Raw genomic sequence first — 19,661 nt, forward strand, 5'->3', positions numbered from 1 at the left:
AATGTTGGTTTGGGCTGAAGCAAATGTGGACCATGTAAAGCCCAATTTTCAAGCCCATATGAGAATTCAAACATTAATGGGAAACACATCATGCACGGCCTATATGGGCTCACTATGGGAAATCCATGAAGCTATGTGCCAGATTTTTAAAAGGGCAAATTACATAAATAATTACCTTTTAAGGGTTGTTAATAATTAGTAGCTATCTTTTATCAATTTATAATTCGTGGCTAGTTAACTATATAGAAGAGTGAGTTGCTCACTTTTTCGTCGTCTGTCATTAAAAAAATTAAAAAAAATAAGGTGGGCCTCAATCTTCTTTAATAATAGAAAAATTGTAAAAAAAAAAAAAGGGGGGGGGGGGGGGGGTAGGATCCAATCTTCTATAATAGTAGGAATGAAAAAAAAAACAAATTTAAGGTGGGGCCCACTCTTCTATAATAATAGAGATTAAAAAAATTAAGGCGAGGTCGACGTGGTGAATTAGGAGATAATTGCAAAAAAATAAAAATAAAGGTGGGATCCGCGTGAAGAAGTAGGAGACAATTGCTAGGAAAAAAAATTAAGGTGGATCCATGTGAAGATGTAGGAGACAATTGCAATAGAAAAAAATAGGATATTTAAATAATGATAATAAGTTCAGAAAATGGTAAAGGTACGCTTAGAGAAAATATAAAGAAGAGAAGTTCGGAAAAAAAGAAATAACGATTTAAATTGAACACAAAAACCGCTAAAGAAGTCATAACACCAAAAGATTTAAAGGTATAAGTTTAGACACATACGTCTCACACAAATAATGAGGAATAAATTGGTAGAATCATGAAATAGGATTGGTTTAGATGCACTTTATTAAAAACAAAACCCTAGTATCTTTGCTGTAGAATTTTCTCCGACCAGCCATATTAAATTGATGTTTCCCGCTTATCTAACCGTTGGATCGAGCCCAAATTTTAACTGAGTGGTCCCAACATATAGGTCTTAAATGTGAACGGTGACGATCGGATTTCAAGGTCTGTAGCTGTGCGTTTCCAGCTATGAACAGTAGCTGCGAATTTGGTGAATATCTATAGTTTATTGGTTATACAAACCTCAATTAGATGTAGAATGATTCTTTGAAGCATGGAGCTTACGTTTGGGATATTTTAACGGGATTTAAGGTATGTCTCTCTCTTGAAAACTGGTTTGGGATGTATGTCTCTTTTCAAAATCATTTTTGACTATAAAGATGATTTGTATGTCTCTTTTTTAAAAACCTTATCATGGATATATGTTTTCTTCCCAAAGGTTATTTATTGAATAAAAAGGTGAACTTTTCATGCAAAACCCTAATTCATGTCTTTGCTTGTGGTTGGTGTGCGTGAGGGGACAAGCCCACATTAAACCTTTATTGTATTATCTTCTATATACGTATATGAAATCATAATCGTTTTCTTCTATAAAAGATGATCAATGATGATGGTTAATTGTTGGTATTGATGATTTTACCAAGAAACTAAGACAAAGGAATCTTGTTTAAAGAAGTGGAAACGTTTTCAGGATTGTCTATGAAACTATGGATTTTCGTAATGGCATAATGAACTTTAATGTTATTTGATGGTGTGACTACTTTGAGATAAATTGTGAATCGGCTTCTATGCTATGAACTTTGTTGTTGTGTTTGTCCTAGCTACTCGGGAGGAAGGGTAGCCACTATGGATCCTAGTGTGATTTATGCTTAGCCATTCGGGAGGAAGAGTGGCCACCGTTGGGTTCGCTACCCGGGGTGTGATTAATGCCTAGCCATTCGGGAGGAAGAGTGGCCACTGCTGGGTTCACTACCCGGGGTATGATTTATGTCTAGCTATTCGGGAGGAAGGATAGCTACCGAGAATTATATGTTCCGGTGTGGTGCGCTATGCGCGATATGCTTGATTCTTGGTCCTGTATTGGCATGTGTGATATTCTTATTCTCTCATGGAATTGTTGTTGACAATCATGATAAATTTGAAAGGCATAATTGAAAGTTATAACTTGACAAAAGGCTTTATAACTGGTTTTGATAATTCTTATTGAGATACACAAGCTGAATACCTGTTTTTATATTGATTAATGGCTTTGTAAACTGTTTAACAAATGATATTAAAAATCATAAAGTTGAATGACTGTTTTTATACTATCTTTTCAGAACTGATTTCTTTATGTATTATTATATTTTATTTTTATATTACTTGTTGTTCCCGAGGCACTCACTGAGTACGAAAGTACTCAGGCATACCATTGTTGTTTTTGATGGTATGTTAGGTAACGGAGAAGTGCATGTTCGTGATACTCTCGACGCTTAGGAGAACTTGCTGCTGCTGTTGATTTGGTGAGCCCACATCCTTGTTCGTGGGACACTTTCTGTTTCATTTATTATTCTGGATTTCCGGGCTGCGTCCCGAAGTTAGATGATTGTTGTGTCTCTTAGAAGCTCCATAGATGGTTGTCAGAATTGTGGGTAGATTGTCAAAGTCTCGTACGACTTAATAGGTGTTTGCCACGTTTATGACTATTTACTTATATTAGACTTCCGCTGATCTTATTTCATAATTGTGATCCTGATATATGCAGTTACTTATAACTTTGTTTAATTTAATAAGGAAGGATTATTAAAAAGGAACTTGATGTTACATTTATTTTATAAACTGTTGGAGACGAATGTTGAACCTGGCGGGTTCAAGTGTTATTATTGTGTCGTTTAGGTTCTTCCGATGTTGTTCATGACGTCGGATGCCGGTCACATCTAGGGTGGGTTTTGGGGCGTGACATTTATGCAAAATTATTTGTTACTATCGCTCTCCTGTTCGTAGTATCCGTTTTTTAATTTAAAGTTAGTTATATTATGGTATAACTAATGTTAAGCTTATACGCTCCTTAAAAAAGACATATAGTAATCAATTACGTTAAATAGTTGGAGCAGTAAGGGTGAATTTAAAAGAAAGTAATAATTGACTTTTTAATTTTGTTAAACGCATTAAATATTTTAACTTAAAAACATCTTTGGATGGACTATATTTTCGTTTAGAACACAAGATTTTTCTAGGATAAAACTAAATTTTAGGGGATGCAAGTAGATTCAGAATCCATAATATGGCTATTTATTGTTTGGTTTTGCGAGAATAATAGTCAAATGCCACAGATATATGTGCTGATGGCATTTGACAGAAACGGAAGAACAAAAATAATATATAATTTTTTTTAAAAAAACAGTTGACAATTCATTTTCCCATTGAAAGATCCATTGTCTTTCTTATTTCAAAAAATTTCCCTTTAAATGCATCAAGTTTACTCTCCCTTTGTTCAATCTTATTCCATGAACTTCTCACATATCCTCATCAATAAAATGTTTTTGTTTGTAGTTTTTCAAGATAGTTTCCTTTGATCTTTTCCCTCAGAATACACAATTAAAAAAAGAACAACCGTTGCATTTGTGGCTGTATTTGCAAGAGGAAGAAAAAAGGGTCAATGGAGAATTCTTTAGGATCTGCATTTGTGGCTGTTTTTGCAGTTTCAGGAAGTGTTGTCCTTCTTGCCATGAGAGTGCATAAACATCTTCTTTCTGATTTCATGAACAAACTCGAACTTGAAATTGGTATTTTACATCTCTCTTTTTCTCTACATTTTTGAAGTTTTTGATATTTTTATTTTCAAGTTTTTTAGAATGGGGGAAAGGTCCAACTTCGCTCCCGAAGCTTGCTTAATTTTACCGCCCGTTATACTTTTGAGTCTATTCATAATCTTACTGTTAGCAAATTGGTTCATCTTTGTCCTTGCCATTAACAATTTTCTAGCGAGAAATAAATGGAATTCACGTCCCGGAATACTTCAAGAATGGGGAAGGTCCAATCTCGCTCTCAAAAATTGCTTAATTTCACCGTCGGCTAAACTTTGGGTCTATTAGTAATTTTATTGTTAGCAAATTGTTTCATCCTTGTCCTTGCCATTAACAATGTTCTAGCATGAAGTAAATGGAACTCGCTTTCCAAAATACTTCGAGAAAAAAGAGCCAAAATTGATCAATCTAAATTTAATTATGATTTAAAGTTACCCTCAAATTAAAGTTTCATAAGCAGATAAGGGTAAAGCCCATACTTTTTCCTTATAACGGGTTAAGATTAGACTCAAAAAATTGCTCAATTGTATTCTTTACAAAGACAAATTTGACTCTTTTCTCTTTACACAAAATCGCCAACTTTAGTTTTTTTTTTCTTCTTCCCTATGGGTTTGTAATTCGAAAAGAAAAAAAGTCTCTATTTTCCCTCCTTTATATAACGGCCCAAACCGCTAGAACCTACTACTATCAGTATCGAATTTCTTGTATTTTGGACTATTGTGTACTTTATATAACTCTATATTAGTAGATGATTTTTATGAAATATATAAACATCAAAAAATGATTTTCTTTTTCCCAAATGAGAGAACGGATCTAAATATGTCTAAAGAAGTTGACTTTTCGGTGGTGCAAAGACTCATGGTCTCTTTTTTCTTCTTCTTATTTCCACCGTCCAAGTGTTCAGATGAAAAAATAGTTGGGCTGCTCGGCTAAATATATTTACAACCTCTGGATAATATATACATAAAATACACATGTATTTTGTAGTGTTGGCTATCTTTTGGGGGTCGACGACTATTTATGTTAATTTCTCTAATAATTTATATGGTGATATTACATTGTGTGGCCAGATGAAGATCAAGCAAAGAAGAAGGTTATGTTCTCCAACAAAATTGTTGAATTGGGCTCTCAAAACAAAGATAAGTTTCATGATTATCATCATAGTTCAAGGAAGCACAGGAAGAACCATGGAGAATCATCTGATGATGAGAGCTTGGAATCCATGCCTTTGAATTGGCAAGTTCTTTATAAAGGAATCCTCAGTAATAAGACCCTTAGGGGTTATAATTAACTAGTTGTAATATCCCCTTTGTATTTGTACTCCTTTGTAAAAATATATTTGTATTTGTGATTGTGATAGTGACTTTTGTAGTCACATTTGCAAAAGGAAATGACACGTTGTTGTGACTTTAGTAAATTTTCATTTTTATTCGTGTAACATATTTGGTTGAATATAGATTGGGGGAATGAAAGGAGATTTTTTTTGTCTATTACTTCCTTGTCGCTCTCAAATTTATTACTGTTGCACATTACGATACTGTCGATTTGTCATAGAACTCCAAAGGACTATCCTAGCAGCAACTTTCACACAGATACACATAACTTTATGGAACAATATAAGTACATATTGCTTAGATATATGAGAATAAAACTGTTAAGAGGCATATTCATGATTTTTAGTTTTGAGTTTTGGATCAAATTTTTTTATTTACTGGATTTGGAACATATTAAATATTTTTTAACAAACACATAGTTTAGATCAAAGCTTCTAAATTCTACGGAATCGTAACTATAATGATGACTCTGCCTGTGAGTATTCATTAATTTTTGGGCAAAAAACATATATGTATATGGTAAGAGGGTATATTTACAGAACATGACGATATTTTTCAGTTTACAAAATATATCAATAGACTTGTTACAAAATTTATGCGAATTGGGTAAATTAAAAAGAAGCAAATAAAACACATTAAATAAGGTAAGGAAATACTTTTACTTATTTTATCCAGTTTTCTCTCTCCATTCAAAATTTAGACATATAGTTCCCTTATTTTCTCCAACTTTTGCTTCCTTATTTCATCCACTTTTCTCTCCCATTCAAAATTAAGAGATATTGTTACCTAATTTTCTCAAACTTTTACTTAAAAAGTCCATTATAATCGGTAATTTTATGTACAAAGTTCATACACCAAAAAACATATATGTATAATTTTGGTATGCAATATGTATAACTGTATATATTCTTATAATTTTTATATATGAAATATGTATAAATATTGTATGTGTATTTTGATTATTATAAAGTACATATAAATTGTATAAAATCTAATCAAAGTATGTATAAATTTTGAGAAAAATATGTATAATAAAATTGTAATTGATACAGACCAGATTCCATACAAAGTTCATATACCAGAAAATAGTATTAATTTTTGTATGCAATATGCCTAAATGTATAAATTCATTATAATTTCTACGTATGAAATATGTATAAAAGTTGTATGTATATTGTGATTATGATAAAGTACATATAAATTGTATAAAATTTGATCAAAGTATGTATAGATTATGAGAAAGTATATATGTATAATAAGTTTTCTGATTGATACAAACCAAATTCCATCCACATTTCATACACATATCAGTTTTCAACATTTTTAAGACTAATGATGATATCAAATTTGTTCACATTTCATACACATTGTGCTGCATATATTTAAAAATGACATATAGCAGACTCCATACACATTTCATACATATATTAGTTTTCAACATTTTCTAAAACTATAGTTTATATAGTTCATACAGATTTTCAAAACACACAATGATCATATATATCTGAAAACGATACAAATCAATTTTTATATACAATTAATACACAAGTTAGTAATCAAAAATACTTTGTAATATTGGTTTGAAAATTTATACTAGAGGAGAAGATGGATTTTAGGTATGAAAATGGTGTCTATCATAAAGGGAAAGAGAGAGAGAGAGAGAGAGAGAGAGAGAGAGATAGAGAGAGAGATTTTTAAAAAGAAGAAGAAGTTGAATGATAACTATCCTATAATTAAGTCCACATTTATAATCAGATTTTCTTCCTTAAAAAAAGCCTAAAATCGTGGGTATATCTCATTAAGCCCAAATCTGATATACTTTGTAATTTTATCGGTATGTTTTGTAAATAAGGAAAAGTATTCTTATGTTTCGTAATATAGAGTCTTAAATAGGTATTATTAGGTCATTTTCCCTTAATTGTTTTATCGCCAATTTAACTACAAAAGTCATATTTCTCCAATAAAGAATGACGTAAGTCTCACTATGAAATAAATGAGTCCAATACCTCAAGTCTCTATGACGTAAAAAGTCCAATAAGTCTTATTGTGATGTTATCGATCATTGGCAAAAGTTTGACGATACATTAGACTTATTTTAAGCTTTCCTATAGATACTTTAATTCTAGGCTTCTTTGAGTTGAGGGCTAAGCTAAAATATCATCGAATAAATTATCAAAATAGGCGTCTAGTGATAATTGATCTTCACGGAAAGAAGAGTATAATAAAGTTATAAAACTTAAGTTCGATAATAAGGAAAAAAGTTGGTTAGTAGTGATATGTTCTCTATTGCTAAAGCCCTTTTAGTTTACACCCTTTTAATCTTGTGAATGATTTTATCTTTGTGAACAACCAATAGTATTATAATTTTAGAAGAACCACTAAAGAGTCGTGGACTTGTGGTGGAATTATAAGTGTTCCTTCATCTCCAACCAGAAGTCATGAGTTTTAAGTCCTGAATGTGGAATTGCCTTTGTTAAGAGAGCGCTTTACCCCCAATGTAAGACTTTTTTGGGTGCGAATTCAGATTTAATTCAAACCCCAACGCATATACTGAAAACCAGATGGAAACCCAAAGAAATAGTTGTAGCTTGTGATTTAGTGGTGTCGAAATTTCACATACAACAAGTGTGAGTTCAATTCTCATTGTCCCATTCGTCTTTCCCCTCCTTGATCCCTCAATGTAATAGAAAAAAAAAAAATTAAAAAGGATCAGTGAAGCAGACTTAATTTTTGAAAAACAACTAAATTACCTGATCCAAATAAAGTTAAGCTTTAAGTCCATGTATTACTTGAACCCAGTTTCACTGACCCACAATTCTAATTTAGGACATGTTCTGAATATACTTGGGACTAGGGGTGTTCATGGTTCGGTTTGGGTCGGTTATTGGTTAAAACCATAACCAAACCAATTTAGTCGGTTTTTAAATATCTAAAACCATAACCAAACCAAGTAAAATAATAACCACCGGTTTGGTTATTGTCGGTTTGGTTCGGTTTTTCGGTTTATGACTAGCCGTGACAATTCAAATATTCTCTCTCTACGTTCTTCAAATTTCTTATGAAGCTCTTTTTTCCTCACGGCCCACAAGGGTGAACTTTGCTACATATTGAGGGAAAGACACGCTGTTGGCAAATCAGGTGGACCAAACTTGCAACGCAGTTTAGATTCAAAAGAACAAGTCAAACAGAGGTTTCAAAATACAAACAACCCTTATGCTTACAACTTATTAGAGTTGGGCTTGGATTGTTGGACATATTCTTTTAAGACACGGGCCTTAAAAATAAGTAGACCAAAATTAAATTAATAATTAAAAGGTATAAAATATCTTTAATTATTTATGAAAAGTTAATATTATACATATAAATAATTATAAATTTTATGTATATAATTATCGGTTTGGTTCGGTTATTTTTTACTATAACCATAACCAAACCAAATATTATCGGTTTTTTAAATTTAAAACCAAACCAAACCAAACCAAACCAAATGTCGGTTATTTTATTCGGTTTGGTTAAATTTTCGATTTGGTTTTGGTTTTAACCAAAACTGTGAACAGCCCTACTTGGCACAAATTTTGAATGGATTCAACCCAAAGAAGCTTTAGTGTCATACACATACACAAATGTCTCTAAGGTCTGCTTAGACTCTATCCAGGACCGGCTAGACCCAAGCACTTGTTTTAGATCTCAAGAATTTGAGGGCCCCAAAATAATTACTACCTCCCTGTATAATGTACAATTTGTCTAATTATATATTTCTCATCATTGATGAATTTATTTCTTTATTTTCATATTATTGTTCAATGATTTAATTTTTCTCTCTCACTAAATAATACTCCCCCTGTCTTAGTTTAAATGTTATAATTTGATTGGACATAGAGTTTTTTTAAAAATAAATAGATACTTTTGAATCTTGTAATCTTAAATTAAAGATGTGTGTACTGTGTAGTCCTTTAAATTTTGTTATCTTGAACTTGTCATGTAGAATGTTGGAATTGAAAAGCTTACCAGATATAAAAAGAGACACTCTCTTTGAGACAGATCAAAAAGAAAGTAATACACTTAAATTGAGACGGAGGGACTACTAATTAATTTAGTTGAATTCTTTTTCGCTATTTAGTAATTACTCACTTAACTCTATCTAATGATCCAACTTATCATTTACTTTTCTCACATAAATTGAAAGTTATCTCCTTTCAGTTGTGATGCAATCAAGCATGCAAGTGTTGCAACAAACATAAGTTTGCAACATTTAATTTATTCAATTATTTTGTAATATATAAAACCAAGTTCTTATATTTTTATTTCTCATATTCACTTGCCTAATTTCAATCAACAATGCTCACTACATATAAGACCTCTTATAAAGATTTGGCTTTAGACCTCCAATGTTATTAGGTCACCCCCGGCTCTATCCTCCCCAGATCCCACTTATAATATTACACTGAGTATGTTATTACTGTTATACATATACACAAACGTTTTTACAATGGCTTTGTTAAAGAAAATTGGGCATGACTTAGTGTTTCTTACCAGGTCCAATATGATATATAGTCAAGTTTGGAGGCCGTACTGGGGATCGATTTGATGACTTGCTACAATGTTCGGAGAATATTGACGAACCATTTTCTTCCATCCAAATTATAATTTGATCAAATCATAAAAGAACACTTTAACACGAGATATAAACACGACGGATCTTGTAAGATAATTTTCTTTTACTCAAATTGTAACGCGAAGACCATATCCACAACTCATGTTAGAATAGAATGATAGTAAATGGCCGTTTGGTCGTGAATATTTTTTACTTTCTTGAGAGTTTGAATTTCGAAAATCATGTTTGGTCATAAAATTTCATAACTCAACATGAATATTTTTTTACTCCAAATCACTCATATATATACAAAAGCGACTCCAATCTATATCAATGGAAAAAAAAAACAACTCCAATTTCCAAATACCATTTTTTACTACGAAAACAAAAACTAATTTTTGAAATTTCACAATTTCCATGGCGTTTTCCTAGATATTTATCGGGTTCAATTTGAACTGGTTTTATGAACTTATTATATGGATCACCTTTACCATTCCAATATCACGTTCAAATTTGAAAGTTTCAAATTTCAAAAGTTCTAGTACCGTTTCGGAATTCGGATCGTAGTGCATACAATTTTTTATCCTTATCCTACTAATCATATCAAAAAAAAAAAAAAAAAAAAAAAAAAAAAAAAAAACTGCAATAGAGCGAATAAAAGGTACAAGAATATTTTGACAAAAAATTGCAAGCATATTAAATGTTCTTTATTATATTGGCTATTACAACATGATTCATAATTTTTATGAATTCAAATTTGAAAATTATAAGTCTACAAAAGCTATGAGAGATAGAGAGGATAATCAATAAATAATAACGCAATTAAAGCTACTTTCAAGCTGAAACAAACGACATCAAATCCAGATCTATCAGAACAAAACCAAACGAAAAATTAAAGACAAAATATCCGTGTAATTTTTTCCTTCAAATTATAAACAAAGCTAACAAAAGTGTTTGTAATTAGAGATACTCTATCATTAATAACAAAATTAAAGCAATTTTTCAAGCCAGTCAACTGAATCAATCGAGATTACACAAAATCAAATCCAGATCCATCAAAAACAAAAAACAAATATCCGAGTAATTTTTTCCTTCAAAGATATAAAAAAAAATAATACATTAATTCAACATACTTGGAAGCAGAAGGTGGCGATGGAGGTGTAAAAAATTTGTTCCAATTCATCGACTCATCTGCGACCGGTCCGGTCCAAACCGGGCGGTTCATAGTAACGAACCGGCATATTAGCCCGTGAAGTAGAAAATTGGTTGAAGAAGAAGGTATAGAAAGATAAAGCAAGAGCTAGATGCTGCTAAGAACACCAATCCATATATAGTTCGACCCGCCATGGAAGATTCTAGAAGAAAGTGGATTTGATCTGAGAGAGATATTTTGAGATTTGGATTAGATCTGGAAGGTAAGAGTACAAGAGTGGGGAAGTTAATGAGTTTCTTAAATAGTTGTTGTAAAAGTTTCCTCATTTGAAAATTTGAATATGGAAAAGCAATAAAATAGGGGAAAATGGATAAGGATATAGCCAATAATAATTTGAAAAAAAGGTTATTTTATAATGATGGGGTTGCTAAAATCAACTGGTGCGCTTTAATTAGAGAAAGTAATGGCAATGTCATGCTGATAAAGATAAAAAAATTTTAAGGGGTCAGTACATGGGAAGTAAATTTTAATTTAGATACTCGAATTAATAATCTTTTTAATAGAGCATTTGGACACATGATAAAGTGTTTTTATTAGATATTTTTAGTTCAAATTTTAAAAAAACTTTTGTCTGTGATTTCAAGAGTCTGTTACGTAAATAGTTAACTACTTCAAATATGTTACCTCCTTTAATTATACGAATTAGTCTCAATAAGCCGTAAAACTCCAGGTTTAGGTTCCAATTGAGGTTAATGCCTATAATTAGAGGAGATGACTATTTTAAGAACACGCCAGAAGATTTTCCAACAATTAAATTGAAAGCGTCTAATATGAATATTTTATCATGTGTTACGTAGTGAATTGAAACAAATTACAATTCGAGTGTCTAAATAAAATTTTACTGACAAATTTAAAAAATTATTGATGTATTTAAGCCTAGTTTTAAAAATATATTTAGTTGTAAAGCTTCCTACTAATAGAGATATCAACTACCTTTATTAGCTTTTTTACTTTTGATATGATTCGATTCTTTAGTTCAAACATTCCCTTGAAGTTATTCCATGTCAAACAAATTGAGTATTTATCATAGATTAACTAATTTGATGTTGTTATCAATCGATCACAATCATTTATTTTTTGGTTTCCTATCAAACAGTTTGAGAATTATAATTAACCTTTATCGTTCGTTTGAATTCATGTTTTTGGTAAGTAATATTCCAAATTTATTAATTCTCCTTTTTTTTTTTTTAAAAGGAATCCATGTATGTTAGCATGACTCAACCGTCACGTCTACCGAAAGTAAGGAAGAGACTAATTTGTAGTCACTTCACACGTGTCAACGTGAGGATAACGCACGGAGTTTAGTGGCCGCAAGAATTGGATATCACTTTTTTTTTTTTTTTCATCTTAAGAATTGGATATTACTCGCTCCTAATTTTTTTGGCTTTTCTTTCTTTTTAGCTTTTGTCTCTAAACGGGGGGATAATCCCGTGTCCAAAGCGTTTCAAATTAGCAGGATTCGAGCAAAGGCTATACTCCAAAATATTTGATGTAGACAATATTCTAATGCAAACATTAATATTTGTTTCCACAATTCAAACATATAGTTTATAAATTATACGGAAATGATTTTGCAGTTGTTCTAAGCCTCCTCTTCTTGCTTTTGGCTCTACATGAAGGAAGTGTTAGTGATACTCCGTCTGGTTGCTGATTTTCTACGCTACTTTTATGGACCACCGTGTTCTTGGTATTATTATAACATTTAAAGTGCTAATATCTTTATCCCAAAGTTCGTGTCTCTACGTGTGTTTCTTTTTATTGCTTTTTAGAATTTAAAATGCCTAACATCACATGAATGGACAAGGGTGGCGTGGACTGACAGAGGCAAAGAACATAGGCTTTGGATTTATGAATTTACTAAACAACATATACCTTGATCGCGATCTCATATATAGGTCTGGAAAGAGTGAGACGTACGCATACCGTACCTTTCTTTGGATAAAGTAAAGAGGATTTTTGATAAGACACTTCGCTCAAGAAAAAAATTTAGAAACAGGTATAGAAAAAACAAGAGTGAAAAGCTCTGTTGATTTTTTATTTTTTATTTTTTTAAAGAAGGATAAAGCATTAACATTAGAGATAACCAAAGTAAAAAAGAACAACAACAGTAGTAAATTAGAGGTATACAATAATACTAACACAATAATAGTGAAATTCATAAGGAAAATAGAGGAATACAACAACACTAACACAATAGCAGTGAGACTGATAAGGGGATGGGGAAGCAAATAAAGTGTTCCAAACTAGAGTCAAGCTTACCCACGCAGAAAAGAGACAACGGTCAACTATCTACTAATCTTATTCTACCATAATCCTCGATTCACTCTCTCGTATCTAGTGTCCTGTTTTCGGTGAGCTGAACAGTCATGTCCTGTCTAATCACCAATCCTCATATATTTCTCAGCCTACCTCTACCTCTCCTTAAATGTCTTATCATCGTCAATCTCTTCAATCTCTCACACCTCATCACTGGGCATCTGCGCTCCTCCTCTTCAAATGTCCGAACCATTTCAACCTCGCTTCCCTCATAGGCCTACAGCAAGGACGTGGGTGCACAATCCCACCCCCTTCTCAAATTTTTTTGTGAAAAATATTTTTTAGTAGGTTGTTCCTTTATATGATTTAAAGTATTAAAACAATTTTTCTTGATTGTGATGTTACCAACTTAGTAATAATTTTTATCATTAAAAAGGTGATTTATAGTTCTAAGTATGTAACTTCTACCTTTAAGAGTTTAATTGATTTCTGAACTATTGCATACTTTGGCCCAAAAATTAATTGTTTTCTTTTAGATAAAAAAGAGAAGAAATTTAAACATCACTTTATTGTTGCGTGAGTATTATTTAAAGGTCCCTTATTTAAATAAAAATTTCCCACTTTTATGCACATCATCGATCTGTCAAAGGACACTCGATAGTCCCACTACTTTCATTTAAGAATTGAAATATTTTTTCTTGATGGTATATGGTCTTAGCTGAAAGAGAAGATTCTGAATCAAATCGTTCGACTTGGAAACACTGAATTCTACCGAAAGATGAACCAGTAATCGGATTCGCCACTAAAAGGAATGGACTAATGTATTGCCCTATAGTTGTGGTCGAAGGTGACTTCACAAATCTAGAGTCTCTGCCGTGGTGAATTCATGATTTAAACTTGATGAGTTCACTTTTAAGAGTTTATTCTTTGTACTTTTAAACATTTGTTCCAATTTTTTATTTTTATTTTTTACATATTAACTCATGTTCTGCTTTAAAAAATACTAGATCTGCCTTTAGCTAGAAGGGTCAGTCTCCAGCTTCCAATGCGTGCGTGGATATTGTCATAGATGATGCATGGTGGCCAAGAAAATTGGGCTGTTGATAATATTATTCCTGGAGGAGTGGGAAATTGGTGGGTCGGCAAATGAATTTAATGTCCCATAAGCACAAATTTTCATGAGGAATATTGCTTATGTAGAGAAGTAGTTGGAAGTTCAAGATATTACTCCTATATGATTTGAATTGGTGGACAGAAATAACTTCGTATATACTACTCCCTCCGTTCATTTTCACTTGTCCTATATTGACTTTTTTTAATTTATCCTCGACACTCTCCTTAAAGAGTCATCAATAGAATAGTAATTTTACTATATGAAATCAATCAAACATATTTTAAAAGTTGTGCAAACACTAATAATTTCTTGAAGTTTCTAACCTAATAATTAATAATAAGAGTAAAATAGGAATCAGATGGTAAATTGTCTCTTAGTTTTCCGAATTAGACAAGTAAAATTGGATAACTATTTTTAGTATAAAGAACTAAAAAAATGGATGGAGTATAAAGAAGCCCCACATTGTGCGATTTCACTGAAAATGTTGTTGTTGTTGCAATGAAAATGTTGTTGTTGTTGTTGCAGACTTGTAGTAATATAAAGAACAAGTAAAAATGGACGGAGTGAGTAATAGCTTATCTAATTTGTCCTTTCGCCTTTGCTCTAGCATCTGAAATTAGCAATACGGAGCAGTAGATGTCTTAGCTATTTTTTGTTTTTGTTTTTGGTGTGGACGAAAGTTAGTCAATTTTTCCAACCATCAATAAGATTAGCTTATTTGAGGGTACACTTGAATTTAAGGCTAATAAATAATGCTTTTGAGTTGAATTTGAAGAGAAAATAGTTTCATTCATAAAACAATTACTCCTAGAAATTAGATAAACAAGAGGCTAGCAGTCTAACTGAATGAGTTTTCACTGCTCATTTGGCTCCCATCTGTGATACCAAATGCCAATACACTATATTTTTATGTAACCTTGCTAACATCAAAGGGTCTATAGCTCAGTGGTAGAGCATTTGACTGCAGATCAAGAGGTCACCGGTTCGAACCCGGTTGGGCCCTTTAATATTTACATCTTTTTTTCTTTCTTATTTTTCTGGGGAAACTCTGGTGGTCTTTTGCAGGTATTCATTTTATACATTTTGTTTAGAATTAATTCCCACCTTTTACTAACAAAATTTGCATGGCCTTGTAATTGCAGTAGAGTAACTCATGCAAAATTAAGTCTTAGGATTCTTTTTAAACATTCGAGGCTAATTATAAGTTAGGTTGGACGATGAGGAACTAAATAATTATCAGATGTGGCCTCACAATGGCCAACTCTAATCCCCATTTCCAAACCAATTTTCGTGCTCACCGGTTGGGCCCTTTAATATTTACATCTTTTTCTTTCTTATTTTTCTGGGGAAACTCTGGTGGTCTTTTGCAGGTATTCATTTTATACATTTTGTTTAGAATTAATTCCCACCTTTTACTAACAAAATTTGCATGGCCTTGTAATTGCAGTAGAGTAACTCATGCAAAATTAAGTCTTAGGATTCTTTTTAAACATTCGAGGCTAATTATAAGTTAGGTTGGACGATGAGGAACTAAATAATTATCAGATGTGGCCTCACAATGGCCAACTCTAATCCCCATTTCCAAACCAATTTTCGTGCTCACCGGTTGGGCCCTTTAATATTTACATCTTTTTCTTTCTTATTTTTCTGGGGAAACTCTGGTGGTCTTTTGCAGGTATTCATTTTATACATTTTGTTTAGAATTAATTCCCACCTTTTACTAACAAAATTTGCATGGCCTTGTAATTGCAGTAGAGTAACTCATGCAAAATTAAGTCTTAGGATTCTTTTTAAACATTCGAGGCTAATTATAAGTTAGGTTGGACGATGAGGAACTAAATAATTATCAGATGTGGCCTCACAATGGCCAACTCTAATCCCCATTTCCAAACCAATTTTCGTGCTCACCGGTTGGGCCCTTTAATATTTACATCTTTTTCTTTCTTATTTTTCTGGGGAAACTCTGGTGGTCTTTTGCAGGTATTCATTTTATACATTTTGTTTAGAATTAATTCCCACCTTTTACTAACAAAATTTGCATGGCCTTGTAATTGCAGTAGAGTAACTCATGCAAAATTAAGTCTTAGGATTCTTTTTAAACATTCGAGGCTAATTATAAGTTAGGTTGGACGATGAGGAACTAAATAATTATCAGATGTGGCCTCACAATGGCCAACTCTAATCCCCATTTCCAAACCAATTTTCGTGCTCACCGTTTTAATCTGGTTATGGATCAATGTTTCTTTTATGAGTGTGGTGTTTAGGTGTTGTGCGTACGTATTTTGACTATTTTATTGAGTATCAATTGCTTCTTAATTTTCATAGTTCTCTTTCCACGTTATTGACCGCGCTAGGCACATCTTTGGGTGTTGATTAATAATTATCACAAAGAAAAATTTGCTTGTAACTCTTACAAGTTATCTGATCATGTAAGTGCTTTATATGTCGTCAGTACATAAAATTTAAACTAATTACAGTATTACATGATTTATATACACAGACGGTATATTAAATTCTTTTTACACAATTGAATATATAACTTCATGAATCATGATCATAGTAAATTATTTACCATTTCTCATGTAACCATTTAATGCTTAATATAGGATGTTACTTGCAATACTTTTTAAAGTATATAACTTGATTTTAAATACATGTAGCTTAAGAAACCAGTGGCGGGACCATGCCCTGAAGGGGATTAATTGAACGGTAAAGGGCCAAAATTACCCCTGAATTTTGAAAAATAGTTCATCCATACCCTTCGTTATACTTTAGGGCCAATTATACCCTTACAGTTATACTATGAGGTCATTATACCCTTATGTCTAACTGCTGTCACGTGACATCATCCCAGCCCTTCAAAATTATTTTACCCTCAAATAATTTTTTACCCACTAAAATAACTCAACTCGACCCGAAATTTTTTTTTCCAGCAAAAATAATACGGATAATTTTTCCAGCAAAATAAAATAAAAATAATTCCGTATTATTTTTGCTGGAAAAAAAATTCGGGTTGGATTGAGTTATTTTAGTGGGTAAAAAATTATTTGAGGGTACAATAATTTTGAAGGGTTACGATGATGCCACGTGGCAGCAGTTAGACATAAGGGTATAATTGACCCCATAGTATAACTGTAAGGGTATAGAAGAAATATGATTTTGGATACTCATATCCCCCGCCCCATCGTGCTTCGCCGATTGTTGTGCTCGTGTCAACCAAGCCTTCAAGTGCATGGCCCTAAAGTATAACAAAGAATATGTATAAACTATTTTTCAAAGTTCAGGGGTAATTTTGGCCCTTTTCCGTTAATTGAATCCCCTTCTTCAATTTTGCGTCCCTCTAATATAAGAGAAACATAAGTTCTAACGTTCATTTGTGGTATTTTTGAATATTTAAAATTCTCTTATCAGAATTTCTGATTTCGTCCCAATAAGGAACTTATATTTCTAGATGGATATAAGAGTTTCGACCTATTTCTAGACAATTAAGAAAATGAATAGGTAAAGTTTTGACACATGTAATAAACTTGTTGAACCTAGTTTAAATGAAGAAAGCTTTATTACTAGCCATGTATCATATGTAGTAACAACAGGTTGAAAACTCTTAACAAACACCTCGACCTATAACGTACACTTGCCTTGCAAAAAGGCCATTCACCTTTAGACAATCTATTTTCTAGGATCACCAAGTAAACTTCTCATTTCTCCTACATATAAATTCAACCCTTGTTAAAGCATTTCACCTTTCCCTCATAATAATAACACCATTATCATTTTTCCCTTTTCTTGATCCTTTGTGATCAATTAAAAAAAAAAAAGGGAAAAAAAGAAAGAAAAAGAAAACCAAAAAAATGGCTCTCCACAACCAAATCTTGCTCTTCATTTCCCTTTCATTTCTTGTTTTTCAATTCAACATTGCTACCTCCACCCCTATTTCCTACATATCTTCATCACCAAATGGCTCACCATCATCATCACCATCACCTTCACCATCATCCTCACAAAATCTTGAAATTCCAAATGGTGAAAAAGTTTCATTAGGAAACAAAGATTCTGTCAACCATTATGTTGACAAACTTATGGAAAACACTGTTTCTAAAACTGAACAATTTATCGACAACGTTGTTGAGAAGCGCTTGTCTGATCCAGCAGCTGATGCATTCGGTAAAGATTGTCTTTTGGTGTGCAAAGAGGTGTATGAAAATGCTGTCTATGCAATGAAAAAGACAATTGACGATGTTGACAGAGGATTCTATTACAGTGCCAATGTGGACCTTAGTGCCTTGTCTACTGACCTAGATACTTGCATGGATTGTGTTAAGGAAATTTATGGTGAAGATCAAGAGTTCATCAAGTTTGATAAGTGGGCTGAACAAGTTACTAATGATGCCATGGAAAAGATTGTGGGCTTCAGCAGTTAAAAAAATACATATTTAACTTATGTGCATCGACAGAATTAACAAAATTACGTATACACTATTAGTATGTTTTGATTCGTTGTAACATTCACTTTTTTTGAATGATTATTTGTAATTACATTTTGGTGACCTGATAGTGTAAAAGTTATATCGTCGGTGCATAAAAGTTAAACAGGTGGTTTGGATGCAATTTATAATATGATAACCTGGCTAATGTAATTTTAATTAATGTTCTCTTTTTGGTAACCTGTTGGATTTTGTAATTAAGGGGAAAGATTTGGTCATGACTCTTGGGCTAATAACAGATTGGCAACGATTTTGCATTATTTCTTCTATCTCAATATGCTCCTTTTTCAGTTTTGTTTTAGAATTTTTCTTCTTTGATAAAATTTCTTAGATATATGTTTTTAGCATTTTGAATTTAAAAACTGCTGGTAGCTAGAGCACAATTTACACGTCAAACATTCAAACAGTGGATCTTATTACGCCAATGTATAATGTAAAGAATGATTCAACGTATATGCGCCTATATTGTTTTCAAGTTACTAATCGTATTTTATATATATAGTAATCTATTTACATTGTTTAAGCAACCCGATATGGACAACCAATTTATAGAAGATAAAGTCATTTTGTTTTATTACATATACATTTATGTTAATTAATTGTTATATTTTCAATTTGATTTATCACATAACTATGGTGAATTTATGTGACTTTTGTAACCACCGGTTGCGAATTTATTAATTTAAGGTGCTGAAACTAAATAAATCTTACCACAAGTGAAATTTTTCTAATATATCGTTCAAGTCTACTTATATTATAGTACCTTCTTTTTTCGCCTTTGCTCAAGTAGAACCAAGTTCTGACACCGATTAATTTAAGGAATTTTTACTCATTGTAGCTTCTTTTAAGACCTAATTATTAATATTAACTACCCTTTTATTTAATTATATTTAGTAGCTAATTAACTTTTCTAAATTACAAATGGTAGCTATATAAAAAATACATACCCAAACACATATATCTTTCTTTTTTCCCAATCACTACCCATTTCAGATTTTTTATTTCTCAAGACCCTAAAAAATCTCTCTTCCCTTC

At 32.0% G+C, this 19,661-nt stretch overlaps 2 protein-coding genes and 1 non-coding gene across 3 annotated transcripts; all 3 read left to right on the forward strand.

Moving 5' to 3' along the window:
• The first annotated feature begins 3,169 nt into the window (after positions 1-3,169).
• Positions 3,170-5,231, forward strand: LOC132605460 (uncharacterized). Its single transcript, XM_060318603.1, has 2 exons — positions 3,170-3,610; positions 4,702-5,231. The coding sequence occupies exons 1-2, from the start codon at positions 3,484-3,486 to the stop codon at positions 4,920-4,922; spliced, it is 348 nt and encodes a 115-aa protein (XP_060174586.1). The 5' UTR covers positions 3,170-3,483; the 3' UTR covers positions 4,923-5,231.
• A 9,842-nt stretch (positions 5,232-15,073) lies between these two features.
• TRNAC-GCA (transfer RNA cysteine (anticodon GCA)) lies at positions 15,074-15,145 on the forward strand. Its single transcript has one exon. It is a non-coding gene; the product is annotated as a tRNA-Cys (tRNA).
• Positions 15,146-17,993: 2,848 nt separating this feature from the next.
• On the forward strand, positions 17,994-18,563 carry LOC132608319 (uncharacterized). Its single transcript, XM_060322356.1, has one exon. The coding sequence runs from the start codon at positions 17,994-17,996 to the stop codon at positions 18,561-18,563; it is 570 nt and encodes a 189-aa protein (XP_060178339.1).
• The last annotated feature ends 1,098 nt before the right edge of the window (positions 18,564-19,661 follow it).

Source organism: Lycium barbarum, chromosome 8 (genome assembly GCF_019175385.1).
Source record: "Lycium barbarum isolate Lr01 chromosome 8, ASM1917538v2, whole genome shotgun sequence".
Lineage (NCBI taxonomy): Eukaryota > Viridiplantae > Streptophyta > Magnoliopsida > Solanales > Solanaceae > Lycium > Lycium barbarum.

Excerpts from the sequence above, each read along its gene's own strand:
- LOC132605460 (XM_060318603.1), top strand. The coding sequence starts at position 3,484 with ATGGAGAATTCTTTAGGATCTGCATTTGTGGCTGTTTTTGCAGTTTCA. Across the intron at positions 3,611-4,701 it reads CAAACTCGAACTTGAAATTG|ATGAAGATCAAGCAAAGAAG; the intron begins GTATTTTACATC and ends TTGTGTGGCCAG.
- LOC132608319 (XM_060322356.1), top strand. The coding sequence starts at position 17,994 with ATGGCTCTCCACAACCAAATCTTGCTCTTCATTTCCCTTTCATTTCTT.